The sequence below is a fragment of the Acomys minous genome, assembly GCF_964271855.1.
Source record: "Acomys minous genome assembly, chromosome: 14".
Classification (NCBI taxonomy): domain Eukaryota; kingdom Metazoa; phylum Chordata; class Mammalia; order Rodentia; family Muridae; genus Acomys; species Acomys minous.
This window is the reverse complement of record NC_140496.1, coordinates 21,311,884-21,325,910: the sequence shown is the minus strand read 5'-3', so window position 1 is coordinate 21,325,910 and position 14,027 is coordinate 21,311,884. Positions and strand designations below refer to the sequence as shown.

The 14,027-nt window shown below is 44.1% G+C and overlaps 1 protein-coding gene across 1 annotated transcript in view; it reads left to right on the top strand.

Moving 5' to 3' along the window:
• TANGO6 (transport and golgi organization 6 homolog) overlaps window positions 1-14,027 on the top strand; it is a 160,965-nt gene that overhangs the window by 110,298 nt on the left and 36,640 nt on the right. Inside the window, exon 16 of the mRNA XM_084757334.1 lies at window positions 8,996-9,147. Coding sequence (XP_084613460.1) covers window positions 8,996-9,147 — 152 coding nt within the window. The remainder of the gene's footprint in view (window positions 1-8,995; window positions 9,148-14,027) is intronic.

Genomic DNA, 14,027 nt, shown 5'->3' with positions numbered 1-14,027 from the left:
ACTCAGGAGGCAGAGGCAGGCAGATCTCTGTGAGTGTGAGGCCAGCCTGGTCTACAAAGTGAGTCTAGGACAGCCAAGGCTACACAGAGAAACCCTGTACTGAAAAACAAATAGATAAGAAAGTAATCAGTTTTCAAAAGCTGTTCTATCTTCAACTCTCATTCTTCCAAAGCTTATAAAAAGCAAGTGGGAGGTGGATTAAGATTTACTGGGCTGAGGGATACAGTGCAGTAGGTGGAGTTTGCCTCATGTGCACGGTGCCTGGGGTCCATCCCCAGCAGTACTTCAGCTGGGTTTGATGGTGCAAGTCTCTGTCATCCCAGCACTCTGGAGGTGGAGGCAGGAGCATCAGAAGTTCAAGGCCATCCTGAGCTATATGGAGATTTTTGAGACCCTGTCTTAAACACAACACTTAAAGCATCTATAAGTGTGTAGGTAACGGTGTCCTGTTGTGTTATTGTAGGGTTATTTTGCGCGCTTAAATAGTGGGCTGTCTAACCCAAAAGGAGTAGCATTTGAATGATTAGCTAGAATCTGAAGCAGTGTAGTTAATAATGAGCTATTTGCCAGTCCATTGCTTTAACCACTCAGCCACCTCACTAGTAGAAATATGTGGAAGGGGCTGGAGAGACGGCTTAGCCATAAAGAGTGTGAACCACTCTCCCAGAGGTCTGAGCTCCCAGCGTCCATGTCAGGCAGCTCACACCACCTGTAACTTCATTTCCAGCAACTCGTGACTCCATAGGCAACTGCATACATGTGTGCAGATGTGCTCATGTACACATAATTAAAGTAGTTTTTAAAGAAATATTTGGAGATAAGAAGTTTTCTCAGTGCCGTTGAAACATTCTTGATAGATTACTGATACCAACAACAGTCCTGTCCAGGCTGCATCGCTCCTACCTATTTTAACTGCTTGTGGTTTATACCTTGTGTCACAGAGATCCTGCCGTGGTCTCCCTGAAACATGTCACAGTATGCATACAGTTGGCATCTGAGTCATTCTTGCTTTGGGGGTCTATGTGATGAGGCAACGAGGTGCAGCGAACCAAAGTCAGGAAAGAGCCTAGAAATCTTAACTGACTTGCTGTGGTTCAGGGTCACCTCTGGGTCATATTACTTTACGAAAGAGGATGACGGGACAAATGAAAAAGCCGTAGGGAGAAGAGTAGGTCCTGACATGTAGACACCATCAGGGGCACTCCATCCAGGGACTACCCAGCATTCCTGCCCTGTGACTACTGTGACCTGCCCGCCTGACAAGCCCCATCAAGACAGAGGGTGGCTCTAGCAGGCATCTCTGCAGTGCCCTCCCCGAGCATCCGTTCGTGGCTTCACCAGCTTTCAGGGGCCATTTGCCAGTTTCCTCTTCTGGTTAGGAAATCAGGAGTGTGCAGCCTTGTAACTAAGAAGGAAGGGAGGGGTAATGAATACTTTTGAGAATAAGAAAGAAGAGGTGAGGAATCTTGTCATCTTGCGCCCAGAACGAGTCGGGTCCTTCACCGGGGCTGTTCAGTGGGAACGCTGTCTGCTGTGAACTAAAGGCCCTCTTTCCCATTGCCCGCTGTTCACTGCCGTTTTCAAGACGTTAAGCACTGCCGCTCTCTTGCTCATGCCTTATAAGCTAAACAAAGAAATATGAGGATTATAAGGACCTTGAAATGTCAGAGCCGTGGAGCAGTCAGTTGGCCACGTTCATGCCCTTTGTTTTAGAACGGAAGTTCCTGCAGTTCTTAATGGTGAGCCAAGTAAATGTCCCTGTGGCCAGAGAAAGAGCCCTCTGCCTGGGAACGGAGTCAGCTTTTGAAAGTAGCTGGTGACCCAGGAGCAACCTCTTTTCAAGTTTACTTTTGTGACTTGTGACACAAGGCTATAACTTTTTTTTTCTTCTGGTTTTTTGAGACAGGGTTTCTCTGTGTAGCCTTAGCTGTCCTGGCTGGTCTCGAACTCACAGTGATCCACCTGCTTCTGCCTCCCGAGTGCTGGAATTAAATGCGTATGCCACCATGCCCGCTTGCTATTACTTTTTTTTTTTTTTTTAACCTACCTCAAAATCTTAGTTGTTTAAACAAGGCATACTGGCCCTTTGCAGCTAAAATGCCTTCAGGTGCACACAGCTTTGTCTCACTGGCGTCTTGCCAGCCCCGCACCTACGTGTGCTACACAATCCTCAGGTTTATTAGCAGCTCTGTGGAAAGGAAAGGAGAATGAACTCAGAAAAATGATTGTTAATAGATCCAAATTTACCCATGATTGTTTTTAAATGATGAGTTCCATCAAAAGTTAATTGTATTTAAATTGTTTCATTTCTAAATGGCTTTGACAGAGGAAATCCTGCCTGTAAGATGTGCTGTGTTGGGCTGATTTTCTTGTGACCTTGACAGAATCACAATCTGTTGACTCTGGTACACATGGCAACTGGTCAGTTTATCATAGCAAGGACAGAAGCAGCAGGTGACAGATCAGATCTTATCATGTCTCCTGTTTGCTCCTTTGGGTCATCAGGAACATGCCGTAATGTCACATGGCCCTGCGGGGGTCACTGTGCCTGTGGTTTGCTGATTTCTGAACTAATGGGAATGCAGACAGGGGGAAATTACTTCTTCCTTTTTGCAGTTATCGACTTACTGATATGAAACACATGTAGTTTTGGGTTTTGTTTTTGTTTTTGTTTTTTCTATTTTACACTATTAGACAGGCAAGTCCAAGGCAGGGTTAACTCTTTTCCACTTTCTTTTACTATGTGCTTAATTTTTCACCTACTAAAGTAATCTCTTTTTATGAAGTTGTTCAGACGAATTTGAATTCTTTCGTAATCTCCTTGAGCACACAGCTGTTTGTTTCTCAGTAAGGTGATTGCTGGCTTCCAGGGCAGAAAGGGAGCTGCAGATAGCCAGGTGTTACGATCATTTCATGAGGTAAAAGCCCTTAGAGCTAGCCGGTGACAGATGGCTGACCAGGACCTACCCAGGCTTCTCTGTGTTCACCTGCCTGAGCTGTTGGGAATTGTCTGAAGGAAGGATGGCATCTCTCCAGCTCCAGTTTCCCAGGTATCTCCTAGTCAGTAGCCAACTGTCCGCAGAGGACTTCCTGAATGTAGGAGTGGGAAATTTGAAGTTATTCTTCATAAAGCCTGTAAGATAGGCATATTGTTAAGGAGACAAGAGAACAGTGACTGTTTGCCTGAGTCAGGAGGCACTTGTGTGCCATTATCCAGACAAAAGGTCTCAAATAAGATTCAGATGAAGCAAGGGGGACATCTCATCTAGGTGAATTGGGGGGAGCCGGCAGCCAGAGTCCCCTCCCGATGGGACAGGTGTGGTTTTGTTGCTTCAGTAGATTCCAAGGAATAATAGTGGGTATTTTAGGGACCCAGATTTTAATTTACTATTAAACAAGTTGGCCAACAGATATGAAATGCACTCAGTATATAACCTGGAGAATATAAACTGCTAATGGAAATAGTGGGGGGGTTTTTTGGGGGGGGTGGTTGTTTTTTGTCTTTTCAAAACAGGGTTTCTCTATATAATCCTGGCTATCCTGAAGCTCATCCAGGCTGGCCTTGAACTCAGAGTGCTGGGATTAAAGGTGTCAGCCAGCACTGCCTGCCTTACTTTTTGTTTTTTAAGTAGATTGGTAGGTATCTAAAGAAGACTTAGCTTTTTTTTATCATCTGTATGTGTGTGTGCAAGTACAAGAATGTACAAATATAAGAGTAATTCTGGGTACCAAGGTCCTGGTCCAGTTAACTTCTCCTTAAGGGACATTACTAACTAACTAACTAACTAACTAACTAACTAACTAACTAACTATATATTTTTTTTAAATCAAACATTAGTTACAAAATTAACTTGGAGCCAGACAGCGGTGATGCATATTATAATCCCAGCACTCAGGAGGCAGAGGCTGGTTTACAGAGTGAGTTCCAGAACAGCTAGTGTTACTCAAAGAGACTTTGTCTTGAAAATAAATAAATAAATAAAGTAAGTAAAGTAAGTAAGTAAGTAAGTAAGTAAGTAAGTAAGTAATAGTTAATTTAGAACCCGCTTTACTAATATGTACTGTAAGTCAAGATAAAAAGAGTCTGGACAGCTGGGTCTAGATGGTGCACACCTTTAATCCCAGCACTCAGGAAGGCAGAGGAAGATGGATCTCTGTGAGTTCAAGGCCAGCCTGGTCTACAAAGTAAGTCTGGGACAGCTAAAGCTACACAGAGAAACCTGTCTCAGGGAAAAAAAGAAAAAACAAAACAATACAAAAAAAGAAGACCTATGTTCAGTTGTAGCCCTGAAAGCTATGTTCCTTAGACTGTGTGTATTCATTTTGTCCTCCATAGAAACTTGGTCGGGTGAATTCTGCCTAGAGACTGGATACATACAAACATCCTTGAGACCCTAATCATGTGGCATGGTAGAAGCAAGGGAGAGAAACAATTAGTGAGCACCAACCAGAGCCCCAGAAAGTTCCCCAGTAAGACCAATTTTGAGAAAGGGTGTGACCAGTCTAGTGTGTGTGGAACAAGGTGTTGGGTGGCCCAGAGCAAGCTGACTGGGTGCAGTGCTGTCTTGGGTGCTCACCCACAGAGACGACTGGTTCTTAGGTGTAGGTGGAGAGTGCCCTTGGATGGCGGCTCATTTTGAAAGGAATTAGGAAACTTATAAGGGCAGGGGCTTATATAAGTCAAAGGCTACACTATAGCTTTGTTAATGTACCTAGTGCGCTCTTGGCTTGGGTGGAAGATAAGTGTAAAACAGCCATATGATTTTTATGAATATAACATAAATATCAACTTGTTCTGTTAATATAGTTAGCTGATAGGAGTATGACTTCTGTAGACACTCTTCTTCACTCCCCAGATCCTCGGTGGCTTTTCCTTCAAGGCTGCGTCTGAGAGCTTTTGATGTGCTTTCAATAACCGCTGTCCTCTATTCCTCTTCATAGGGCTGGCTTCTGCTAGAATTCTTACTTAGGGTTTATTGTGTTTTTAATATGTTAATTTTATTTTTACTTATGTAGGTGTGTGCATATGAGTGCAGGTCCCCACAGAGGCCAGAAGAAGGGATTAGACCCCTGGGAAATGGAGTTATTGGCAGTTGTGAGCCACCTGGTGTGGGTGCTGGGACCTGAACCCAGGCCCGTTGGAAGAGCAGTGCGTACTTGTAACCACTGGGCCATCTCTCCAGCCCAGCTATCGGATTGCTGGATTAGGGCTGGGAATGTGGCTCGGTGGTAGAATGCTTGCCTGGCATGTGTGAGGCTTTAGTTCATTTGTCAGTGTTACCAGGACACCCTACCCCCCTCCCAAATACCACCACCACCACCAACAACAACAAAAAAAAGATTTGCTGATTGGGCTGATGAGACACCCCTTAGAATCCTTCCTTCACTTTTTCTCTTCTAGTAAATTTTGTTTCTTTTTTTTTTTTTTAATTGGATAATGAGAGCTATGTTTTCCTTTCTTGACTTAGCTACTAGGAATTACTAAACTAAGTTTTTAGTTCATTTGCAATAACTATACTTAGCTTGGTATGTCTGCAGTCCTCAGTTACTGTAGAGCTGTACAGTATTCATTTTAGGGCTGCAGATGTGGCTTGCTTGGTAGAAGGTGGCTGAACGTGCACAAAGCCCTGGGCTTGATCTCCATCACTGTATAAGCTGGCCGTGACAGCACATTTCTACAACTCTAGCACTTGGAAGGAAGAGGCTGGAGGATCCCAAGTTCAAGGTCATTCTCAACTATTTAAGGAGTTTGAGGCCAGCCTGGGCCATGTGAAACCCTGCCTCAAAAAATAATTTTAGCCAGGTGGTAGTGGTGGTGCGTGCGCCTTTAATCCCAGCAGAGGCAGGCAGATCTCTGTGAGATCGAGGCCAGTCTGCTGTACAAAGGAAGTCCAGGACATCTAGGGCTACACAGAGAAACCCTATCTGGGAAAAATATTTTAATAATGCCTGATTTCAGTATTATATATTATCAGTTGTCTCAAATCCTTAGTGTTAAATGAGCAGTGAAGAATAGTAAGTGAACCGAGTAATGAGTAAGAGAGGGAAGTCATGCCAAGAACACTGTTGGGTTGGGTGAAATAATGCTGGCTCTGGGTTGGAGAGATGGCACATTGGTCAAGAGTGCTAGCCGCTCTTCCAGAGGACCTGCGTTCAATTTCCAGCATGGCTCACAGCTATCTGTAGCTTCAGTTCCAAGGGATTTAACACCTTCTTCTGGCCTCTGTGGGAATTGCATACACATGGTACACAGACATCTAGGCTGGCAAAATACCTTTACCCATAAAATAAAATAATAATGCTTATGCTTATGATGATGATTGATGATGTCTCTATTCTTAGTAGAAAAGAAACCAAATTACTGTTCCGAGCTGGGCAGTGGTGGTACATGCCTTTAATTCCTGCACTTGGGAGGCAGAAGCAGGCAGATCTCTGAGTTTAAGGACAGTCTGGTCTATAGAACAAGTTCCTGGACAGTGGGGCTACACAGAGAAATTCTGTTTCGATAGATAGATAGATATAGATAGATGGATTGATCAGAGCATCTCCATGGTACCACATGGTCAGTTTTTCCTTCAGTGTTGTTTTCAATTAGGCATGAGTGTCATGGCGGGGGGAGCTGTTTCTGTAAATGTGATTGGTCTTAGTACTTAAGACAGTACCTGTAATATAGTACATGCTTAGTAAATATTTTATAAATTAACAAATTAGGCTGGGGATGGGAGAACACATGCCTAGAATGCACAAGGCTCTGAGTTTGATCCCTAGCATGCAAAAGTTAAGGAATCAGGAATGTAGATACATCTCTGTAATGTCAGCACTTGGTAGGAAGAGGGCAGAAGGATCAGGAGTTCAAGGCCAGTCTTTGCTACACTGTAAGACTGAGGCCAACCTGGACTATGTTATTCTTTTTGTTTGTTTTTTGTTTTTTTTCAAGACATGGTTTCTCTGTGTAGCTTTGGCTGTCCTAGACTCACTTTATAGACCAGGTTGGCCTTGAACTCACAGTGATCCTCCTGCCTCTGCCTCCCAAGTGCTGGGATTAAAGGTGTGCGCCATCATGCCCGGCAATTCTTAATAATAATGATTATGTATTTAATACCTAATTATATAATAGTGATACTGCTGGAAAGAAAGATGGCTCTGTGGTTAAGAGTGCCTGCTGCTCTTCCAGCAGACTGCAGTAGGTTCCCAGCACCCACATCAGGTGGTTCAAAACCACCTGTAACTCCAGCTCCAGGGATCTGATGCCTTCCTGTAGCCTCACACATGGCATGCATATATACAAACACATGAGTTTTTAAATTTTTTAGCTTTAAATATTAACAAAAATTAATAAACTAAGCTCAGCATAAGGCTCACATGTGTAAGAAGGTCAATGCATTGCCATTACTTTGAGGCCATTCTGGGCTACATCATGAGTTCCAGACCAACATGAGCTACAGTGAAACCCTATCAATAATAATAATAATAATAATAATCTAGTAATTAATTTAACACATACTTATTTATTTATTTTCAAGACAGGGTTTCTCTGTGTAGCCTTGAATGTCCTGGACTCACATTGTAGACCAGGCTGGCCTCAAACTCACAGCGATCCACCAGCCTCTGCCTCCCGAGTGCTGGGATTAAAGGTGTGCCCCACCATGCCCGGGAACACATATCTATTTTAAGTCTTTGCATTAGCCACTAACTTGGTTCTCTTAAGCTCACCTTTTTCAACCTGTACTTTCTGTCCCTTCTGGACTTCCAGACTTTTAAATTTTTTCCTGTGCCTTCCTTCCTGACAGGGAGCCTACTGGCTTTGACTATATAAACTCACAGCACAGGGCTCACAGATATTGCCTCCTCTTCTTTCCTGGGACTCTTAACTCTCACTTCCCCTTAACTAAACCAGATGACTCACCAACCCACAGATCTATAACCAGAAGAGTCAGAAAGGTCTTGTCTCTCTGGCTTACCTCTACTCTGCTCAAAGAAACGAAGTGATTTGCCCAAGGTCGCACAGCTAATTGGAGCAGAGGCCACACTAGAACCCAACCCTAGATCTATATTACACTCTACAGAATGAGCAAGCCCTTCTCACTCCAGAAAGGGAAAGTACTGTAAGAAAAGTAAAAGAGTGCGTATTCCTTTTAGTTGTAAATATCCTTCTTTTGTTTTGTTTCCAGATGGGGGTTCTCTGTATAGCCTGGCTGTCCTGGACTTGCTTTGTAGGCCAGGCTGGCCTCGAACTCACAGAGATCCACCTGATTTAAAGGCATGAGTCACCACACTTTGCTAATTGTAAATATCTTAAGTATGATACATTAGAGGACTTAAATGTCAGACAACCTAAGTTTTATCATGTTTATTCTCTTTATTCTTTGGATAACTTTTTTGAAGGTCTCATGTATCCCAGCTGGCCTTGAACTTGCTTTGTAATTGAATTTTTGATCTTCCTGCCTCTTCTGAATGCTGGGACTGTGGACCTCTACCACACTGAGCTTTAGTCAGTGCTAGGCATCCAACCCAGCACTGCTGGGCACGCTGGACAAGCACTCTGCCCACTGAACTCCGTCCCCAGCCCTGAGTATGTTCTGTTTTCTCTGCTGAACATAGACTGTGGCAGAATCCTCCCTGAGTCAGTGTTGATGTTAACAGGGCAGAGTGAGACACAGACCCACATGGGGTGTGCTAGGACCAGAGTTGTCAGCACTTGTCTCTTTGCACCCACCATCTAAACTCTGGGCCCTTTAAAAGCTAAAGGAGATACTTGATTAACTTTTGTATCTAAAGAACATTAGCATACCTAGCAGAGAGATACATGGGTATGTAGCCTCCCAAGTGCTGTAATACAGGCATGAGCCACCATGCCCAGCTCTGAGCATGGCTTTTAGTAGTCGGATATGTCCACTGGAAAGTGTAAGGCATCATGCGGTGTACCATGGTGATATCTCTCTTCCTCCACTAAAGAGCTGGGATGTTAAAGGATTTTGATTTTCTTTTTCTACAGGGGACATGGTCTCAAAATACCGGGAACCTCTGATCCATACCTTCCTGCGAGGAGCGAAAGATCCAGACGGTGCACACAGGGCCAGCAGCTTAGCCAACCTGGGAGAACTGTGCCAGTGCCTGAACTTCCTGCTGGGCCCCGTGGTTCATGAGGTGCTCTATGGTGACTCTGTCCCAGAGTTTGTTTGCTTGAGACTGTGATAACTTTGTGGGATCTTGGGTCAGGAGATATTGGTCTTTTCCATCTGCTATGCCTCTTGCTGAGACTGCACAAATCAATCATTTGTCCTCCTAGGTTGTCCTGTCATATTCCCACTCCTCAATTTAGTTCATTTTAAAGTTTTGTTTATTTTAAAATACTACACAAAGTAATGTGTTTCCTTATGAGATTGTCACGCATGCTTTGTTGTGGTTACCCTGATGCCCCTGCCACTCTCACCTGATCCTCCCCTCCTCCCGCTGCCCCTTCCTTTTCCTATGTCCCCTTGAACTTTCATATCATGTGCGTCTGTTGCTCCCTCTTTTCTTCCTCCTCTTCTTAACCTCCCCAAGACCGTCCTTTCTACCTTTCATAATCCTTCTTCTAGTTTGATGATTTGTACACACATACAAACATGCACACACGTGTTTGTGAGGACACACATATAAAAATTAAATATTTGATCAAAGCATGTGAGAGAAAGCATGCAGCATTTGTCTTTTTCAAGGTGATATATTCCCTCAATAATAATTTTCAGTTCAACTCATTTTCTTGAAAGATTTTATTTCCATTTACTTTCTCATCGTGTGTCCCTTCTTCATTCATCTCTTGATGGACATATAGGCTGGGCCTGTTTCCCAGCTGTGGTGGCTAGTATAGCAATAACTACATCTGAGTGATATAATGATTTGTTGCTTTAATTTCCCTATTTTCTTTTATATATATATTGAAAGATGTCTTTCAGATTGAACATCCCTACTCTAAAATCCAAAATGCTCCAAAATCCAAAATGTTAATGCTAATATGATATCACAATTAGAAAATTCCCAATACCATGAAACAACTCATAAAATCACTTAAAGTGTTGTATGTTGCCTGGCAGTGGTAGTGCATGACTTTAATCTAGCACTTGGCAGAGGTAGCAGATCTCTGAGTTTGAAGACAGCCAGGGCTACACAGAGAAACCCTGTCTATCAAAAAACACAACAACAACAAAAGAATCTCAGGTTCCAAGTTCCTTACCCTTGTGTAAAAACAACTAGTGAATTGTTACAAAGATTCTGGTGCAGCTGACAAATTTGAAGAAGCTTTGAGGATGACTAGACTGAACTTTTCTTCATTCTCTGGCTCATCTGTGAGTCATTTCTATTTACCAAGAAGTCTTAGACAAGTCCTTACGTTGCCCCCCTTGCTCACACGGGCACCAAGTGGCTCAGCTCAGAGCCATCAGGATCCATACCTTTTGTAACGTTACGAGGCTGAACAGTCACTGAACATTGTGATCACGGAACCAAACTTGAGGAGCAGGGACTTCTTTCCCGTTTCCTGGACTTCTCCCATTCCCTTAGGGAGATCTCAGCATGCAGCAGATTGAGCTAAAGCAGACCTTACAACAGCTATGGAGTGTCAGATTTTGCTAGATTTTTTGTCTCTCTTACTTTTTGGAGATCCACTGACATGTTGGGGAAAAAAACCAAATTTTCAAGCCCTCTTGGGAGTGGGAAACTATGGCCTACCCCTTACTTACGTGTTTCACTTAAGTAAATGATTTAGACTCTGAGTTTAGTGGGGGTTGATGTTGTTGTTGGTTTATGATTTTTTTTTTGTTTTATTTAATCTCTAAAATGGGATTAAATTAACTACAATGCAGGTTTATTACAGTGATGTAGAGGTTATGTCTGTGTCTCATGTAATGATCTTTCCAACAGCTTTTATTGGGAGCTTACCACACACCCAAGCAGTTTTCTCCTAAGACATCTCACTCCTCAAAATACACAACAGTTCTTATCTTCATAGAGATGCTCAGCTCGCTCTCTCTGTTTTTCCTCAGTCTGGGGCCCTGGCCTGTGAGATTGTGCCACCCACAGGTAGAGTGGCTCCTCTCACCTCAATGAGCCTACTTTGTTTCCATGGTGATTCTAAAGCCTATCAGCCGACCATCAAGTCACCATCACACCAGGTCGCTCTCACAAGGGAGGTGACATTTGAATATAAGCGTTTGTCTTTCTGTATGTAGGCTTTTCTCTAAGGAAGGTTGTAGTCATTTGGAGGCAGCTGATAGTGACATCAATGGAGATGAACTGTGAGGCAACAAAAATAAAAGGACAGCCAGTGCCTGCAGATGTCCAGGACCTTCAGTGGGCCAGGCCTCAGTTAGAGACAGAAGAGAAAAATCTCCTCTGTACCACCCTGCCTTCTGGGCCTGAGGAATGTAGCAGAAGACAGTCACCAGTGACTCAGTGGCAGATCGCGGAGAGGGGCTGGGGCACGGGAGAAGCCCCTGGCTGTCTTAGGGTTTCTGTTGTGGAGAAACACCATGACCACATGTATAAAGACAAACATATAATTATGGCTGCCTTACATTTCAGAGGTTTAGCCTATTATTGTCACGGTGGGAAGCATCCCCACACAGGCAGCCAGGTACTGGAGAGGTAGCTGAGAGTTCTAAATCCAGATTGGCAGGCAGCAGGAAGAAGCAGACGCTTGGCCTGGCTTGAACATCTGAAATTTCAAAGCCCACACCCAGTGACACACTTCCTCCAGCAAGGCCACACCCACTCCAACAAGGCCACACCTCCTAATAGTGGCACTCCCTATGAGCTTCCGGGGGCCATTTTCATTCAGAATACCACACGTGGATAGGCAGCTTCTCTCCTTAGTTGATGCATGAACACAGACAGGATCCTGCCCTATTTCTAGAGCTGTGTACTTTTTTTTTTACTACATTTATCTTAAAACTTTTTATGATCATTAATAAGATGCAAGCATAAAAAGGGTAGAACAAGTTGTCATTGTCCTCCTCCTCCTTCTCTGACAGTGCTAAGCATCAGCTCTAGGGCCTTGCACACACCTAGCTAACATTCTCCTTCTGAGCTGCATGCCCAAACCCTAGGACCATTCTTCATCCACCTTCTCATACCCTCAGATTTCTATATAGTTCTTGGCATGTAGTGGGCACCATGTTTTCTCATCAATGGCAAACGCAGAGGATGGTAAGGCTGTATGGGAAGACTAGTGCCTGCAAGTTTAAGAAGTAGTCATAACAGCAAGCACTTAATACCTTACGTCTGTCAACCGATCTCGTGCTAACAGTGGAAGCCGAGGCACAGAGAGACTAAACAAGCTGCCAAGGTCTGCAGATAGCAGGCGGCAGGGCTGGGATTTGTATGTGAGCAGTTAGTTCCATTTTTCTGTATTGTCTCGCAACAGTTTTGGCTTACTTATAAGATTGCCTCTGTGCCTTAAAACTAGAAAGTATTGCCATTTGAGAAAAGCCACAGGCAGGAAGGATCACGCAGCTGTTACTTTAATAGAGCCTGATTTTGGCAGAAAAACTTCAGACAGCAATATATTCCCTCTGATTTGAAAAACTAGGTGTTTCCCTCCCATATAATTTCTGCCTCCTCCTCTTAGATGTTCTTCTAATGTAGCATCCCACGCTTGCCTTGTCATCAGTGCCAAACCGGCTACCTCGGGTGGACTACAAGTTTGAACATGCTTGGAGGCCTGCCAGCTTTAGTGTTTCATCCACTGAGCCCTTCTGTAGTCAGACAAGTTTAGTCCATTCACATGGAAAGAGTCGGGGAATCTTTGACATGAGTGCTTGCTTGCATGTGTGCATGCGTGTGTGGGTGTGTGAGAGATGGGGGTTGAACCTAGAGCCCTGCAAGTGCTAGGCAAGTATTCTTCACCCCCAACCCCCCAGCTGTATGTCCAGCCCTTGGGTTTTTAGACTGCCACAGCTTTGGAGCTACTCGAATTACAAGTGTGCTCCACTCTGATGTCTAGTCTTCATTGTCAACTTGATAGGGTTTAGAGCCTCCTGGAGACACACCTCAGGGTGGGTCTGTGAAGGTATTTCTGGTGACTTAGCTTAGAAGTGAAGACCTGCCATGAATGTGATAGTGCTAGTACATGATTTTAGGCCCCAGACTAAATAAAAGAGAAAAAGGAAAAACCAAAGTGAATACCAATGCTCATCTGTCTATGCTTCCTGACTGCAGAGGTAACATGGCCCTAGTCATCTTCTGCTGTGCCTCCTGCTGTGACGGACTGTGGCCTTCTGTACTGTGAGCCAAATAAATCCCTCTCCCCTTAGGTTGCCTTTGTCATGTATTTCGTCACAACAAGAAAAGTAGCTAATACAGAAATTGTTACCAAGAAGTGGGGCCTTCACTGTTTACCCTGACCATGTGGTTTATTGGAAGTGCTCAGCTGCCAAGGTCACACAGAGGCCACAACTGGAATAGAAGGGGCATTCTGGGTCTCAGGCTGGCAGCAGCACTTGATGGCATCATCCACATGTGCTGGTTTTACAGGCAGGCAAAATATAAGTTGTCATGAGGGGGTCATGCACCAAGGTTTCAGAGAGTCACTAAAGCCAAGCTGTGCTGGCAGGGGTGGATTCCCTGCAGCAAAGACTTGACAAGCCCTTGGGAAAAATGTGACTCCTGAGTTGAAATGGAAACTATGATGCCAGAGATACGAGGACCATGGGATGTCCACCAAGGAAAGCTGTAGGCTGAGAATAGAACAATGCAAGAGAGGGGCTGTGTGTGGTGCACATGATAGAACTAGAAGCTTCCCAAGTCCATTGGAGCCTACATGATGTCACCAAGAGCCTACATGATGTCACCAAGAGCCCAAGAGCCAGATGGAGAGCCAGTGTTTAGTTCCGTGTTGATAGGCTTCAGGTTTGCTTGTCTGGTCTTTCTGGATATCCCCTTATTGTTCCCTATCAGAATGTAAATGTTTAATCTGTGCCATTATAGCTTAGAAGTATGTTTTTGTTTTGTTCTGTTTTATGGAGGCTCTATAGTTAAGAGGCTTGAGC